Source organism: Rattus norvegicus, chromosome 2, assembly GCF_036323735.1.
Source record: "Rattus norvegicus strain BN/NHsdMcwi chromosome 2, GRCr8, whole genome shotgun sequence".
Classification (NCBI taxonomy): domain Eukaryota; kingdom Metazoa; phylum Chordata; class Mammalia; order Rodentia; family Muridae; genus Rattus; species Rattus norvegicus.
This window is the reverse complement of record NC_086020.1, coordinates 63,149,105-63,166,410: the sequence shown is the minus strand read 5'-3', so window position 1 is coordinate 63,166,410 and position 17,306 is coordinate 63,149,105. Positions and strand designations below refer to the sequence as shown.

General features: G+C 43.7%; 1 protein-coding gene across 10 annotated transcripts in view; it reads left to right on the top strand.

Moving 5' to 3' along the window:
* Pdzd2 (PDZ domain containing 2) overlaps positions 1 to 17,306 on the top strand; it is a 385,871-nt gene that overhangs the window by 331,110 nt on the left and 37,455 nt on the right. For all 10 annotated transcript variants that reach the window (XM_039103091.2, XM_039103090.2, XM_039103085.2 and 7 more), the window contains 7 exons: positions 1,518 to 1,663; positions 5,259 to 5,378; positions 6,174 to 6,288; positions 9,610 to 9,683; positions 9,785 to 10,016; positions 10,978 to 11,095; positions 13,126 to 13,258. In XM_039103091.2, coding sequence (XP_038959019.1) covers positions 1,518 to 1,663; positions 5,259 to 5,378; positions 6,174 to 6,288; positions 9,610 to 9,683; positions 9,785 to 10,016; positions 10,978 to 11,095; positions 13,126 to 13,258 — 938 coding nt within the window. The remainder of the gene's footprint in view (positions 1 to 1,517; positions 1,664 to 5,258; positions 5,379 to 6,173; positions 6,289 to 9,609; positions 9,684 to 9,784; positions 10,017 to 10,977; positions 11,096 to 13,125; positions 13,259 to 17,306) is intronic.

Genomic DNA, 17,306 nt, shown 5'->3' with positions numbered 1-17,306 from the left:
AGAAAAATCTTTGTAATTCATAGATTCCACAAAGAATTCATAATCTCACATATTAAAATAAAGAAAGCTTCCTAATATTCAGAAAGAAAATTTAATAAAAGAATGGACAGGAAAATTAAACAGATACTTTACAAAAGGGAGCAGCCGATGGCTATATACACCCAAGTGTGACCTCATCGGTTGTCAGTGGGATGAAAGTTGGAAGCTTTGGTAAGATCCTTGTGCACTGACTGGCAGAGAGAAGGATGATGGGGGGATAGAGTTCACCTTGCAGTGACAGTGCTGCAGAAGGAAGAGACGCCAGGAGCCAGCGCCTCCACAATGACATCTCTTTGGGATATCTCATGCTCACAGGAAGCATGCATGAGGATACAATAGCTGTAGTCTTGATCAGGAATCAGCAAGCTCCAGCCCACAGAGGACAAAAACATGTATTGTGTGTGTCAGCACATGCACAGCAAGGTGGATTCTCACAAATTAAATCTGTTAAGGGTAGGCAAGATGGCTCAGTAAGTAAAAGTTCCTACCCCTGATCCTGATGACCAGAGTTCTATTCCCAGGACCCACATAGTGGGAGGAGCAAACCGATCCTTAGACCCTTCCATATTGTCCTCTAACATACACACCATGGCACAGGCGCCCCCACAATAGATAAAGATATATGTTAAGAACAAGGAGAACATATTCATTCATATAGAGTTCAAAAATAGGTAGACGCGGTCAGTGATGTTTGAAGATCTGTTATCATTGGGTGAGTAGTACATAAATGAAGGGGGGTTGAGACCATGGTTAAGGCCTTCTGATCTGTGCGATAGAGATGGTGTGAAATCTCACTCGGGCACTTTTGTGCTTGTTTAAGTTACACTTAATAAATACTAATAAAAATGCTATTTAGGAAGTCATTACTAAGCCAGGCATGGTTATTTCAGCACTCAGAGGTTGGGGTCACACAATACAAGAGAATTCTGAATTCCAGGCTATGTAGATAGGTCAACTGTACCTCTCAAAAAAAAAAAAAAAAATCGGGTTGGGGATTTAGCTCAGTGGTAGAGCGCTTGCCTAGGAAGTGCAAAGCCCTGGGTTCAGTCCCCAGCTCCGAAAAAAAAGAACAAAAAAAAAAATCACTATTATAATTGTATATGGAATAAAAACACCCATCCAGCAGTGAAGCCATGCAAATATAAAATGGTGTTCTGCCATTACTACAAGCCCTCATTGCCATGCCCCCCTCCCTAGTTTATTGCTGTCCCCAGCACCCAGCATCTCACTTAATGCATACATTGCTCCTTAAGCTACTTTGTCATTCCAGAAACTCCTGGCTTCTTTGTAGCTCAGCATTGCTTTCTTTGAACACAACAGGGTTATGCAGGACCTGGTGCTAGGACCATCAAACGTTTGTGCATCGCCTCCAGACCTCCTAACCCCATTCGTGATTGTGGACACTGTGTTTAGGCTGTCCGCTCTGCTAACCCTGCCCATCCCTTATCAAGCCATGCCTCCACCATCTTTCCTTGCAGGAGGTGTCCACCGCCTGGAGTCTGTTGAAGAATATAATGAACTGATGGTACGAAATGGGGACCCCCGGATCAGGATGCTGGAGGTCTCCCGAGATGGCCGGAAGCACTCTCTTCCGCAGCTGCTGGACTCTACTGGGACATCTCAGGTATGGGGCCTCTGGTTCACTCAGAGCCAACATTGCTTGGTTAGAGAGGAAAACACAGATTTCAAATCCCCATGTCTCTGTGATTGTGTGTGAGTGTGTGTATGTGGGTGTGAGTGTGTGTGAGTGTGTGTGTATAAATATGTGTATGTGCATGTGTGCTTGTGTGTGTATGAGTGTGTGTGAGTGTGCGTGTATAAATATGTGTATGTGCATGTGTGCTTGTGTGTGTATGAGTGTGTGTGAGTGTGCATGTATAAATATGTGTATGTGCATGTGTGCTTGTGTGTGTATGAGTGTGAGTGTGTGTGTATAAGTATTGTGTATGTGCATGTGTGCTTGTGTGTGTATGAGTGTGTGTGTGTGAGTGTGCGTGTATGAATATGTGTATGTGCATGTGTGCTTGTGTGTGTATGAGTGTGTGTATGAGTGTGTGTGAGTGTGTGTGTATAAGAATTGTGTATGTGGGCTGGAGAGATGGCTCAGCGGTTAAGAGCACCCGACTGCTCTTCTAGAGGTCCTGAGTTCAATTCCCAGCAACCACATGGTGGCTCACAACCATCTGTAAGGAGACCCGATGCCCTCTTCTGGTGTGTCTGAAGACAGCTACAGTGTACTTATATATAATAAATGAATAAATAAATCTTAAAAAAAAAAAGAATTGTGTATGTGCATATGTGCTTGTGTGTGTGTCTGTAGGAGTTTGTGTGTGAGTGTGTGTGTATAAATATGTGTGTATGTGCATGTGTGCTTGTATGTGAGTGTGTGTATGAGTGTGTGTGTGCATGTGTGTGTGCATTTTCTTTTCAAAGCCTGCTATAAACCCTTGTTCAGAAGAGCTGACCACTGATAAGCACCATGTATATTTAGGTCTGGAGAGAGTAGAGCCAGAACCACAGAGAGTGTGGGGTAGCTACCCAGACAGATTAGAAGGAGCCAGCTCAATAGCTGAAGAAATAATCTCTTACTGGATGTCCGGACTCGACTCATGCTGTGTACTTTGGAACTATTACACTCACTGCCAGGAGACAATGGCATCTCACACGTCTCCTGTGGCAAGCCAGCATTGCTTATTTACTTGGAGCATCCTATGTGGTTCATTGTGAGCACACGTGCCTATGCCATGCCTGCGGTCCTACCAGCTCTCCAGTAATGAGGCAAACATGGAGGATGGAGGGCATCGTGGAGGAGTGAAGGAAGCAGTTAGCACTTCAGAGCCTGTTCCTGTCAGGAACTCTGGCTCTCCAACTCTGAATAGGAGTTCCTCCTTGTTACCTTGCCCCTGGCCCACAAGAAATTAGGCAGCAGGCTTACAACCAACTTAGACGTAAGCTCAGCCTACAGGGAACTTAGAGTCCCTTGAGTTCAAGTGATTCTCATACGGAGAATCACTGGCGTTTTCCTCTAGGCCTATCAGAAAAACAGGGCCGGAAGAGGAGGTTACAGCAGTAGTGGTGTCCCTAAGTGCCATACTTGGGGATTCATAGGAGATGGGGCCCTAAGGCTATTGAACCTTACTTTTAATGTGTCATGACCACTTTGCAGGTGGAACAACCGAGGCTCAAAATGGCTGAATATTTTACTGGAGGTTATATGTCAGAATCTGAGGGGGAAAGGTTATAGTCCCTAATGTCAAGATCAAGTATTTGTGGAGTTTGTTTTTGTTTTTTCTGTTGCACTTTACCTTGGGGGAGGGGAGCCAAGTTCCAAAGCAGATGCCAATCAGGTTATTTTGTGTCCAATTCACTCCAAGGCAGATTGAGGTAAGGGAAGTGCCCAGAAAACATCAGGATAGAGATTTGAGTCTATCAAAACTCATCTGGACCAGCAACAAGAGGAGACAGTCAGGCCTGCATCCTCCTCAGAATAACCCAAGGACTCAGAGGAATGGGGGAAGGCCAGGAAGTGGTTGGAGAACCTCATTGTCTGCTTCAGGGTGAGAGAGAAGCTAGGGTTTACTTTCTTCAAGGCCGAGCTCCTCCTCACAAGCGTGTGGCAACTTCTCTTGTGTCGACTAGGAAGCTTGTCCATTTTATATCCACAGTCACCCACTTCTAGCCAGGTCTCAGAGATCTGGAAGCTCATGCAGGGGTAGAAAGTCTTAACAGAGAGTTTTCCCTTCTTCAGATTGTCCTCCCTCTTCTCTTCAGACCTTTTCCTTTTCACCCTGGTGGGACCTCTCCTACCCGACATTTTTTTTTCCCTCCACTAAAAGTGCTGCCCCATGTAGAGCTATCCAATAATACTTTGTATGTAGGAATAAGTGGGTGTGTCAGCACCATCCAAGATGGCAGCTACATGTGTCTCGGCCTGTGAATGCAGCTGAGAAGTGGATTTTAATGTTAGTGAGCCTTATTCCAAACACATAGCCACTAGTGGCCAGTGGGTAGTGAATTATGTAGTACAGGTCTACCAGGTACAGAAGGACCCTTTAGTCCCCTCAACGGCCACACGAAGCACTCGGGCCTTTGGCTTCCACTTGTTTCCCAGCGAGAGGTGACAATGAAGCAGGGTTGGAGACTGGTGGTCAAGGAAGGGTTCCCCAAGGGGGTCATATGTGAACCCCTGTGTTCTTGAGCGTTGGCAAACCACAGGCTGTGTCTGGCGCTCTCCGCAGTGGTTTCAGTAAATGGGTAGTAACCCTGCCAAGCCCACATCATTTATTTCATGAGACCAAGTCTGGGCGGTCCACGCTCCTGGCAGCTATTCTGTCAAACCGCACAGTGTAACTTGGAAGCTGCCAGGGGACGCAAGACACCCCTGGCAGGAGAGAACATCTCATTCCTGCATGTGAATGAAGCAGACACAATCAGGGATTAGAAGCTATTTTCGTGATGGTTCTTCTCTCCTCATATTAAACATGAAATGATTTTTTTTTCCCCACTTGTGCTATGATCTTCGTACCACAGAAGACATTTATTATTCTAAGAGAGAGTTAGCATACTTTAGCAGTCGTCAGTCTGTTGATTATGTTGTCAGGATGCATTCTGCTGATACACGTGAATGTCATGGGTGCGCGGGTACGAAAGGGGGCTTGGGGTCGGAACTGCTGGCCAGAAGGGGAAAGTGTGGCTTATGGGAAAGTATTTGATTTTTCCAAATAGGAGGGATTAGAGCTGAAGTGGTTGCCGACTCTCAGCAGGGTATTTTATGTGGAAAAACAGTTGTCTGGGTTTGTGGTTTGCATGGGCTTGCTGGGGTGTTTTTTGAATGAGTAAATTAAGCTTAAACATGATTTGGAACCTGGAGTCGCCTTGAAAGAGAGCTTCAAGAGCAGCTCAACCCCAGGGTGTGTGTCTTTGTTCTCCTGACTCCATTCCAGTAGGATCTGTGACACATGGTTAAGGACAAAGTGACATAGGTGCTTGGGGTCACTAAGCAGCCCTCTGTGACGGGCAGGTATGGCTAGCAAGGCACCGCAGTGGGAGACCCCGCTCCCCAAGAATTTAGAGTAAACTTTCCTTAAGCAAGTGGACCACAGGTGGACCAGGGGGAAACTGCTCACACAAAAGGCAGCTGAGATTTTCAGTCTCTGTGTAAGCCAGAGCCCACAGCGGGATAAATGAGACTATCTGGTCTCGCCTGTTCTGGCTTTCAGGAATACCACATCGTGAAGAAGTCTACCCGCTCCCTGAGCACCACCCACGTGGAATCACCGTGGAGGCTCATCCGACCTTCTGTCATTTCCATCATCGGGCTATACAAAGAGAAAGGCAAGGTGAGCGATTTCCTACTAAAAAGGGACACTATGACTTCCTTGGCCTTCCTTCTCGCCTCACAGGGAGAGGCTGGCTTCCACTCTCTGCCCTGTTGATATAGGGAGTTTCCAGCCCTCAGTAGATACTAGGGTGGAAGATCCCCCAACCTTTTCGGTTCTGTTCCTGAGCCTTTTCCCCCTTTGAAAGAAATACAATAGGGGTTGGGGATTTGGCTCAGTGGTAGAGCGCTTGCCTGGCAAGCACAAGGCCCTGGGTTCGGTCCCCAGCTCCATTAAAAAAAAAAAAAAAAGAAAGAAAGAAAGAAAAAAAAAAAAAAAAAAAGGAAATACAATACCCGCACCCTTAGAGAGTGGTCCACCATCAGAGTAACAGTCACGGCTTTGCCATTGTACAAATGTACAGATAAGCGCTATTATGTATTACTGACATCTTACAAAATAGAAACATTGAAACAAATATGGCACCTGCAAGGGGTAAATGGTTTTGAAGTCATTTGGTTCTTCAGTAGGAAACGGTGACTCTTGGAGTCAAAGACTATCAAATATTAGAAATTTCCAATGTGCCTTCTAAATCCCTCCCTTAATCTGACACAGGCCCAGTACACTACAACTAGATCAGAGGAGGGAGAGAGGGAAAGGAAACTTGAATTTTAAACTAGTCGCCTACCTAAACTCCAAACCCAAGGAGAAAAGATGCCTCAGTCAGATACAACAGTGGGAGGGATTTTTGTAGCTAAATTCTGCAGTGCCAGCCTGGACTCGTCCGCTTTAAACTGTCGTCTACTTTGAACACAGGGCCTTGGCTTTAGCATTGCTGGAGGGCGAGACTGCATTCGAGGCCAGATGGGAATTTTTGTCAAGACCATTTTCCCAAACGGATCAGCCGCAGAGGACGGCAGGCTCAAAGAAGGTAGGCAAGAGTCTCTTGGTGTAATCTTTAGTGACAGCCTGGGTCCTTGAGAGTCTGTCCCCTGGCAAGATGTGACGGCATGGCAGCTGAGGTCATGGTTTTGAGAGTGCCCTAGATCTGTGCCGAATCCAGCAGTGAATCATGATCCTGGGCAGACCATGTGACCCAAGCTTCACTCTCCTGGGGTGCTTGGAACAAACTTGGAATGTTAATGCCTACCTTGAAACATGTTTTTTTGGCGATTAATCGAGATCATGTATGGGAAGTAGCTTGATATTTCTGTTGCCAACTGTAGGTTGTAGTGATGATTTTGGAATTTTGGTTTCTTAAAAAAAACAAAAACAAAAAAACACAGAAATCTTTTTTTTTTCTTTTTTCTTTTTTTTTTTTTTTTTTTGGAGCTGGGGACCGAACCCAGGGCCTTGCGCTTGCTAGGCAAGCGCTCTACCACTGAGCCAAATCCCCAACCCCCAGAAATCTTTTAAGAATATGTTTTCCTTTTAATCCCTGGTGTGGGATATGAGGCTGCTTCAGGTTGTCCATAGCAGCTGACTGTGAGTTACCTCATGCTCTAGCAGGGATGTGATTTTGCTGGCAACAGATAGTTTCCATGATGTTTGGAATTCTGGGACTTCTGAGAGAGTATATAAATAAATGCTGCTGTTGGCTCACAGTTCGTTCGGTAGTCACAAAGTAGCACAAAGAAGAAACAAGAAGAAATTAGATACCCTAACCAACAGGAAGCAGTCTAATGATAAAGCACCCCATTTCCCCTCTATCCACTTTTCTCTCCTATATAGTGTTAGGGGTTAAAAGGGTGGAAAGGGGGTGGAGGAGGGCAGAAGAAAGAACCCACAAAGTAACCAAAGTTCTTTCTCACATGTTTGTCCCAGGACTCAAACTCATGTCATTAAGCTTGGCATCAAGCTCTCTCACCCATGGAGCCATTCCACTGGCCCACCATATGTCTTCCATGAGGTGCTTATACCAGGATATTTCTAGTTACCTTTAGAAATGATACAACTGTCCGGTCCTGTTGGCTCAAAGTGTAGTGTCCACTGGGTTATACAGGTTTACTTACCTTTTTTAAAACTGGTAGAGTGAATCGATCTTTGGGAGTTAAGAGGCCAGCCTGGTCTACATAGGAAGTTGTAGGTTAGCCAGGGCTACACACAGAGCGAAGCAGCTTTCCAGTTGCTGAACATTTCTGAGTGCTGGTTTGCTCATCTATAAAAGAATCACTCTAAAATATCTACCCAACAGGCTTGTGATGCTGATAATGAAATAACTAAAATACCAGACACGCCTTATAAATGTTTAAAGCACCATAAAAGACAAGGTGTACTTAAACATTTGAAAACTTTACTTGAAAGGTATAACTTAAAAATCTCAGGGTTACTTTAATCTGCACCCCAAACCACTTGTCTGCTGTGTTTCTTTCTGATAACATGGTAAGCACTATGGAGAATGGGAAAGTGTCCTGGTTTTAAGCAGAGCACGTAGAAGCCTTCGTGTAACAGTGTGACTTGACCAGGCATAATACTTCTTGGACAAAATATTTATCTCTGTCTCTCTGAGGAAAAGTTAACCCCCAGGTGCTGTTGGTGTCTGGTTTCAGAGCAGTGTAAAAAGCCCAGCAGAGTGGTCTTAGAATGGATGGACCATGTGTTCACTTGATTGAAATTCATCCTGTAAGGTTGGTAGAATGAAGCAAAATAGAGGCAGGGAAATCAATCATTATGAAAGGTTAATAGTGGATGATTCTCCTAAATACTATTTTTTCATATGTGTTCATTTATGAGAAATGTATGTCGCTGAAGTGGATTTCCAGCCTGTTGAATGATATACCTTAAAAGCGCTCCTATAAATTATAAGCTCATGAATTATCACTTCCAGTGTTTCTGTCCTTATAGATACAACCTGCAGCCATAATTGAATAGTTGGTGACGGTGGGTGGTTTTTAAAGGGAGATCACGGCATTTACAGTACGGCTTATGCAGTTGCATAAAGGGAAATGCATGTGGCATTGCCACATTTCTATACCTCACCTCGAGGGTTCCCGTATGCACAGCATGCCAGGGGTTGGCTGCACAAAGTTTTCTGCCGACTTGCACCGTCTTGTCATACAGTCGCTCTCCCCTGCACTGCCAGGCAACCTGTTTTTTCTGGGCCATCTTTTGGTATTTGTGGACTTGTTATTCCAAAACACAGCCCATGTCACAAGAGTGCAAATGAGAATCGAGTTCCCAGGAGGCAACAGGAAGTCCACATCCTCTGACATTCCCAGAAGGCACTGTAGCAGCATAGAAAATGACGAGATGGGAACTTCACAGGATTGGAGACAAGAAGCTAGTGAGCTAGTCTGGGAGAAGCTAGTGAGCTCCGTGCACACACACTCCTCAGAACTTAGCCCCTGCACTGCTTTGGCATCAACGTGCAGTGAGCCTATAGTCTCACCAGCCTAAAGATGGAGCCCAGGACCTGCCCCAGTAAGATCAGGCATCCAGACCGTTTCTGGAGGTGGTGCTGTCAGTTCTCGGTCGCATCTCAGCAAGATTCTCTCTCTACTCCTGAAGCCCTATTCTGCATCATGTTGGACTTGTATAGCTTGTCTTTCTAGGGGAGTGGCTTCCCAAGTGTATCTATGTCTGTGTTTCCTTATGATTCTATAGAAGACAATTTAACACCTGAAACCCTGTCTGCAGTTCAGTCTCTAAGCAGAAGGTATTTCTTATCAAAGACGCCAATGGTTAATAATCTCAGGTCTTCAAATTTCCCACAGTTGTTTTTGGCTTTTGGTGGTGGTAGTGGTTGCTTAGTTGGTTGGTATTTTATGCCTGTTTTCTATTGGTGTTTTCGTTGATTGACTTGTTAGTTGGTTTGGGATTTTAGGGTGATGGTGGTGAGGTTTGGTTAGTTGGTTATCATTTGGTTTTGGTGGAGTTTTAGCTCCATCTTATTTTGTAGCCCAGGCTGGCTTTGAATTCACTTTGCCATCCCAGCTAACCCTGATCCTCCTGCCCAGCCCGTCAAAAGCTGGGATCCAGGTGTGCCCTACCAAATCCAGCCCCACCTTTGTTTTTATTAAATGTTAATTATAGAATTACTGCTGAAGAATATGGGTTTTTGAATATATTGAATATATTATCTTATTTAGGGGACATTCCTAAGGACTAAGTTTCTTAAAATGGATCAAAACCATAAAACTTATATTTTGACAGTAGTAGTCCAGGGACTGTAGATAGAGTATGCCACTTTAGCGCTAGCCAAGAAGAGTCTGGTAAATTAAAGCTTAACGTACTTCTCACGTTTGGCCACCAGGAGATGAAATCCTAGATGTAAATGGAATACCAATCAAGGGCTTGACGTTTCAAGAGGCTATTCACACCTTCAAGGTAACGAGTCTCAGTTTGTCCTCTTCTTCCCTTCTGGGTTTGGCCTCCCTGGCTGGAAAAGCAATCTGACCGTTGGCACCCATCCGCTGCTTGTTTTCTAGCAAATCCGAAGTGGGCTGTTTGTCCTCACCGTGCGCACCAAGCTCCTCAGCCCCAGTCTCACGCCCTGCTCCACTCCCACGCACATGAGCAGATCGAGCTCCCCAAGCTTCAACACCAACAGTGGGGGAACCCCAGCAGGAGGAGGCCAAGAGGAAGGTGGCTCTTCATCCCTGGGTCGGAAGGCTCCCGGGCCCAAAGACAGGATTGTCATGGAAGTCACACTCAACAAAGGTAAAGCTAAATCTTCCTCACTCCCCTTCCTTTCTCTCGGATAACAGGCTGGGTCTGTTGTTGTTGTGGTGGTGTTGGTGGTGGTGGTGATGGTGATGGTGGTGGTGGTGATGGTGATGGTGGTGGTTGTTGTTTGTCTTTAAATCAGTCCTTTGAAACCACCTGCTGTCAGTGACAGATGCTTTTCTCCTGGGGTAATCAAAGGAAAGAGATGTTTAATCAGTTTTTACAAAAGTGAGGGAAAGTCACCAGTAACACAGTCTTTAAAGCTCTTCTGGGATGAATCGCTGTGCACCAGAGACTCGTATTAAAATGAATAACTCAGGTCTAGCATTCTTAAAATCGTCAAGAATTAAGGAAGACAGTCAAGAATAAGTTAGCACCAGTAACTTCAAATCGGGGGTTCTCAGCAAATCCTGCTGCTATTTCACAGTTCTCCCCATTCCCCTCTAGGACTCACTGTAGAAAGATGATAACAATTATAAAGAATCAAGATATTAGTTGAAGGCCAAAGAAATCCAAAGGCTTTATATTCTTTTCTTTAAAACAAAGAAAGATTTATTTGTTACTTATGTGAGTACACTGTAGCCGTCTTCAGACACACCAGAAGAAGGCATAGGATCCCATTACAGGTGGTTGTGAGCCACCATGTGGTTGCTGGGAATTGAATTCAGGACCTCTGGAAGAGCAGTCAGTGCTCTTAGCCACTGAGCCATCTCTCCAGCCCAGGCTTTATATTCAGGATAAAAATATTAGTCATTCTCCAGCTATTCCCAGAGACGGATTTGAGAAAGCTCTTTAGAATAAACAGGGTAGAGCATTAGATAACACACAAAAAAGCAGGATTTACATTCTGTATCTGGGAGCAAACTGAAAGCTTATTGGTCTAAATATCTATTTCACCTGTTTAAATTCCTTGCACATTTTCTGTTTGCTCTTGTCTTGTCCTTGCTTCTCACAGAGCCAAGAGTTGGACTGGGCATTGGTGCCTGCTGCTTGGCCTTGGAAAACAGCCCTCCAGGTATATACATTCACAGCCTTGCCCCTGGATCCGTGGCCAAGATGGAGAGCAACCTGAGGTTAGTTACATCCCTAGTGCTATAGAGTCCTGCTGTGGTCCTGAGTTGTGAAGACACACCCGTTAATATCTGCTTAGACAGACACAGACAGAGAGACAAAGACATATCGCCTAGGCTGGCTTTTGAACACACACACACACACACACACACACACACACACACACACACCCCTCTGCTTCCCTAATGCTGGGATTGTAGGTATGCTATGGAATTCTACATCTTCAACTTTCTTTCTAATAATATAGCCAAGCCTGACATTAATAGTTTCTCCAAAGATGAAAGATTCATATGAATCAAATTTGGTTGAATCACAGGACTTTGACTCATGTTTTCTGTGATGATTTTAATTATTAACACGGCACAATCTAGAATCACCTGAAAGTCTCAGTGAGGGACTATCTAGACCAGGTTGGCCTATGGCCTTAACTGTTCTGGGAAGTCTGCCCACTGTGGGTGCCACCATTCTCTAGGAAAAGGATTCTGAATTGGAGAAGAGTGGAGATAGAAAATTAAGTGTATGCTCTCAACTATAAATATGGCCAGAGCCTTCAACTTCCCCAGAGTCACAGAATACAACCTGGGATTGTGAGCTACAGACCTCCTTTGTCATACATTGTTTATGTCATGGTATTTTATCATGGCAAGAGAAAACAAGATTTAGACAGCTTTCCTACCTTCTTTGTTGTGTTTGGACTCAGAAGTTCAGTGTCAGAATTTTGACGACATAGAACTCTATGCAGATTATCTGTGGTTATTTCAATATACTCTTTCACTTTTTATTCATTTATGTAAACTTGGTCCTATAAGGTGGAACTGCATGTATGGGTTCAGTGACTAGATGCAAAAGACCCTGAAACCATGTGCGTGTGGGAGGTCCTATTAGTCAATTGCTTTCACTGTGATTGTGACTAAAGTCACTGTTGTCTAAGGTCACGGACCATCTGATTTCTTGATATAGACAGTGGATTTGTATCCTCAGCATTCTGCGTATACACAAGAAATCTTAATATTCTCTCCTACAGCAATTGCAGTGGTCTGTGCCCTCCTAAATCTCACAAAAATGTGCACATATTACACAAAGCACTCTGTACAAATAATATCACCTTTCTCCCCATAAGCGTCAGAGACCTTTGGCAGTTGAATTGTCAAAACAGCATTCGTTGAGGTTGCCATCTTGGAGGCTGTGTTAATAGATTATATTACATTTTTTGTTAATCATCAGAGTCAATTTCCATATGAAAAAAAACTAGCAAATCATCCAAAGTACATTAAAGAAAATAGACTTTTAGAACCCCAGGGAAAAAAATCCCTTAATGACATCCCAAGTTGATGTTTCTTTCTTGAATGGTTCCATATGCCTGGGGCCAGCCAAATGAACATTCCTCAAATCCCATGTAAAGGGTCTTTGTTCTTTCCTGCTGGGCACTCTCCCGATAATTTCAAGTCAAAAGAGGCAACTTGTCCTAAGTTTCTCATTTGTTCAAATTTGAAATATTTTTATAAATTCTTAGGTAACCTTGGAGCGCCAGATATTTCCTCCTTTGACTCTATTACAGTAATCATTTCAAGATGGTAGGAAGACAGAAGAAACTGATGGTGATCAAGAGGCTAGCGTGTGATAATTAAATCACACGGACCTTAGACAACTCAGGTGCACCATATTTGAGTGGCCTCTATAGGCCTCCTATTTGAAAGGCATACTTAAACGTATCTGAAGTGTTATTAAGTAACCTCCTCTGTATAGGATCTCATATACAGTAGGTGCACAATAACTGCTATCTTCCCTTGTTGTCTTTTTATCTGTTTTATTTACATTTACTATTTCTGATAATGGCCTCAGTCAACTTAAAACATGATATTTATATGAATGTATTGCCTTTCTTATGGGTGTTATAAAGATGAAAGAATGTCATTTGCTTCTTTGAAGTACTCAGAAAAAGATTTCTTATTCTAAACCCTTTCCTGAAAGAAAGCTGTCTTAGCTTTTAAAAATCCGACTGTTGCCACAATGTGTTGTTATGTCTTTCTAGCCGCGGAGACCAAATCCTGGAAGTGAATTCTGTGAACGTGCGTCATGCGGCTTTAAGCAAAGTGCATGCCATCTTAAGTAAATGTCCCCCAGGGCCTGTTCGCCTGGTCATCGGCCGACACCCTAATCCAAAGGTAAGGTATTTCACCCTGCTTTGAATATGGGACAGTGGTTTGGCTGCTTGTTTGGCCAATGACAGCATTCCTACATGAACCCCTCTACTTCGGTGAGAGAGGTCATTTGGCCAGAACTGGGTATCAGCCTGTGACTGAAGCATGTGGGAAATGAATCTTGGATCTGGACTTCTTCATCTTCACGATCTAAAAACTTTATTGGAAAATGTTGTCAGGGTTATTTGGTGAATTTAAAATCTGATCTCATGGAAAGTAGAACTCTAATAACCGCCGTGGCTGGTTGGCCGCTGGTGAGATACCGAATACCTACATCAAGAAAACCTGATCGTGCCACTCTAGATAGTCTCTGCAGCTTGTTGCACTCTGAGATAAGAACTCTTAGGGGTGGTGCACCTAGGAGAGGGTTCAGTGAATAAAATGACTGCCATGGAAGCGTAAGAATCAGAGTTCGGATCTCCAGAACTGCACAACTGGTTGTGGTAGTTCACATCTGTAATCCCAGAAAGCCTGTGGGGAGATAGGAGGCAGAGCCATGACACTCTCTGGAAGCTTGTGGACCAGCTAACTGTGTGTGGAACAGGTAATAGGTAACCCTGCCTGCCTCAAGGTAGAAGATGAGAAGAGACACCCCAAGTTGTCCTCTGACTTACACACTTGCACACATACACAGTACACACATATACACGCTAAAAAGAAAAAAAAAAGTCTCTTTTGAGCCAGTCTTTTGTTTGCCCATGTGATAGCAACTCTATCTTCTTTAAATTTAATGCTAATTTAAAATTTAAAGCGAATTGTGAGAATTTTAAACTTTATTCAGGTAAGAAATAAAAAGATGGGAGCTGGAGAGATGGCTCAGCAGTTAAGAGCACTGACTGCATTACAGAGCAATAGTGATAAAAACTGCATGGTATTGGTGCAGAGACAGACAGATAGACCAATGGAACAGAATTGAAGACCCAGAAATGAACCCACACAATTATGGGCACTTGATTTTTGACAAAGGAGCCAAAACCATCAAATGGAAAAAAGATAGCATTTTCAGCAAATGGTGCTGGTTCAACTGGAGGTCAACATGTAGAAGAATGCAGATCGATCCATGCTTATCACCCTGTACAAAGCTTAAGTCCAAGTGGATCAAGGACCTCCACATCAAACCAGACACACTCAAACTAATAGAAGAAAAACTAGGGAAGCATCTGGAACACATGGGCACTGGAAAAAATTTCCTGAACAAAACACCAATGGCTTATGCTCTAAGATCAAGAATCGACAAATGGGATCTCATAAAACTGCAAAGCTTCTGTAAGGCAAAGGACACTGTGGTTAGGACAAAATGGCAACCAACAGATTGGGAAAAGATCTTTACCAATCCTACAACTGATAGAGGGCTTATATCCAAAATATACAAAGAACTCAAGAAGTTAGACCGCAGGGAGACAAATAACCCTATTAAAAAATGGGGTTCAGAGCTAAACAAAGAATTCACAGCTGAGGAATGCCGAATGGCTGAGAAGCACCTAAAGAAATGTTCAACATCTTTAGTCATAAGGGAAATGCAAATCAAAACAACCCTGAGATTCTACCTCACACCAGTGAGAATGGCTAAGATCAAAAACTCAGGTGACAGCAGATGCTGGCGAGGATGTGGAGAAAGAGGAACACTCCTCCATTGTTGGTGGGATTGCAGACTGGTACAACCATTCTGGAAATCAGTCTAGAGGTTCCTCAGAAAATTGGACATTGAACTACCTGAGGATCCAGCTATACCTCTCTTGGGCATATACCCACAAGATGCCCCAACATATAAAAAAGACACATGCTCCACTATGTTCATCGCAGCCTTATTTATAATAGCCAGAAGCTGGAAAGAACCCAGATGCCCTTCAACAGAGGAATGGATACAGAAAATGTGGTACATCTACACAATGGAATATTACTCAGCTATCAAAAACAATGACTTTATGAAATTCGTAGGCAAATGGTAGGAACTGGAAAATATCATCCTGAGTGAGGTAACCCAATCACAGAAAAACACACATGGTATGCACTCATTGATAAGTAGCTATTAGCCCAAATGCTTGAATTACCCTAGATGCCTAGAACAAATGAAACTCAAGATGGATGATCAAAATGTGAATGCTTCATTCCTTCTTTAAAAGGGGAACAAGAATACCCTTGGCAGGGAATAGAGAGGCAAAGATTAAAACAGAGACAGAAGGAACACCCATTCAGAGCCTGCCCCACATGTGGCCCATACATATACAGTCATCCAATTAGACAAGATGGATGAAGCAAAGAAGTGCAGGCCGACAGGAGCCGGATGTAGATCTCTCCTGAGAGACACAGCCAGAATACAGCAAATACAGAGGCGAATGCCAGCAGCAAACCACTGAATTGAGAATAGGACCCCCGTTGAAGGAATCAGAGAAAGAACTGGAAGAGCTTGAAGGGGCTCGAGACCCCATATGTACAACAATGCCAAGCAACCAGAGCTTCCAGGGACTAAGCCACTACCTAAAGACTATACATGGACTGACCCTGGACTCTGACCTCATAGGTAGCAATGAATATCCTAGTAAGAGCACCAGTGGAAGGGGAAGCCCTGGGTCCTGCTAAGACTGAACCCCCAGTGAACTAGATTGTTGGGGGGAGGATGGCAATGGGGGGAGGATGGGGAGGGGAACACCCATAAAGAAGGGGAGGGGGAAAGGGAATAACACTCAAAATGTATATAAGAAATACTCAAGTTAATAAAAAAAAAAAAAAGAGCACTGACTGCTCTTCTAGAGGTCCTGAGTTCAAATCCCAGCAACCACATGGTGACTCACAACCACCTGTAATGGGATCTGATTACTTTGTCTGGTGTGTGTGAAGACAGCTACAGTGTACTTATATAATAAATAAAATAAATCTTTAAAAAAAAAAAGAAATAAAAAGGTGTGGCGGGAGAGATGCTTAGCACTTAAATGTACTTGCTGTTCTTGCAAAGGGCCAGAGTTCAGTTCCCAGCACCCACATGTGACTTAGAACTACTGACTTCAAATACCAGGGGATCTAATGCCCTGTTCTGGTCTTTGAGGGTATGAGACACAATCACTTATATACATAAAATAAAAAATAAATACTTTTTTTAAGAAAAAGATAAAAATATGTAGTTGAGTGATAGAGTCATTGCCTGATATGCTCAAAGCCACAAAAGTAAAACAATTAACCAATTAAAACAAATTTGGTTCATATATTTAATTCACTTCCCACTGACTGTTGATGCCTTCCTATCAAAGGTCTAGAGTATAGAACTTTTGCGGACAGTTCTTTGTCCCCCAAGGAGCAGGTGTCTCCAGCTCTGAGAAGGAAGGATTTCTTTGTGTTTCATTGTTCAAAACAAAACAAAACTATTTGTCTTATTGGAGGGTTCTCAGCTCATACAATTTAAATAAATAAAAATAAGCTGAAATCTAGATGTGTAAACCACTTCCTCATTTGCAAATGCTACTCTGGATTTTGCTTTCATCAAAGTTGAGGAAAATATAGGCCAACATTTCAAAGACACTATAACAAATTAATTTTATTAGATATCATGAAGGATCCTATTTTTCCGTCTCATGGGCCAAATCCTCAAGACTGAATTTCTTAACCCATGCTAGGATCTTTTCCTCCAACTACTTGCACTATTCTCCACACTCCCCAACAGCATAAACACATACTGAAGGCCCCACCCCTCCCACTGCCCCACTGCCCCACCTACCCAACCCAACCCTTCCCACTGCTCCACCTACCCAACCCAACCCCTCCTACTGCCCCACCTACCCAACCCAACCCCTCCTACTGCCCCACCTACCCAACCCAACCCCTCCCACTGCTCCACCTACCCAACCCCAACCCCTAGTCTTGGAGGTTGTACTCACTTTGTCCGGAACTGGTTTTGTTTGTTCTGCGAAAGATACAGTCTTAAGGTGTGACAGCTTTGTGTCATAAAGCTCCCTGAAGCTCAACCCATTTTCTGGTTGTGAAGACGTGCATGTATATGCCTTCAGCTGAGAATGAACGA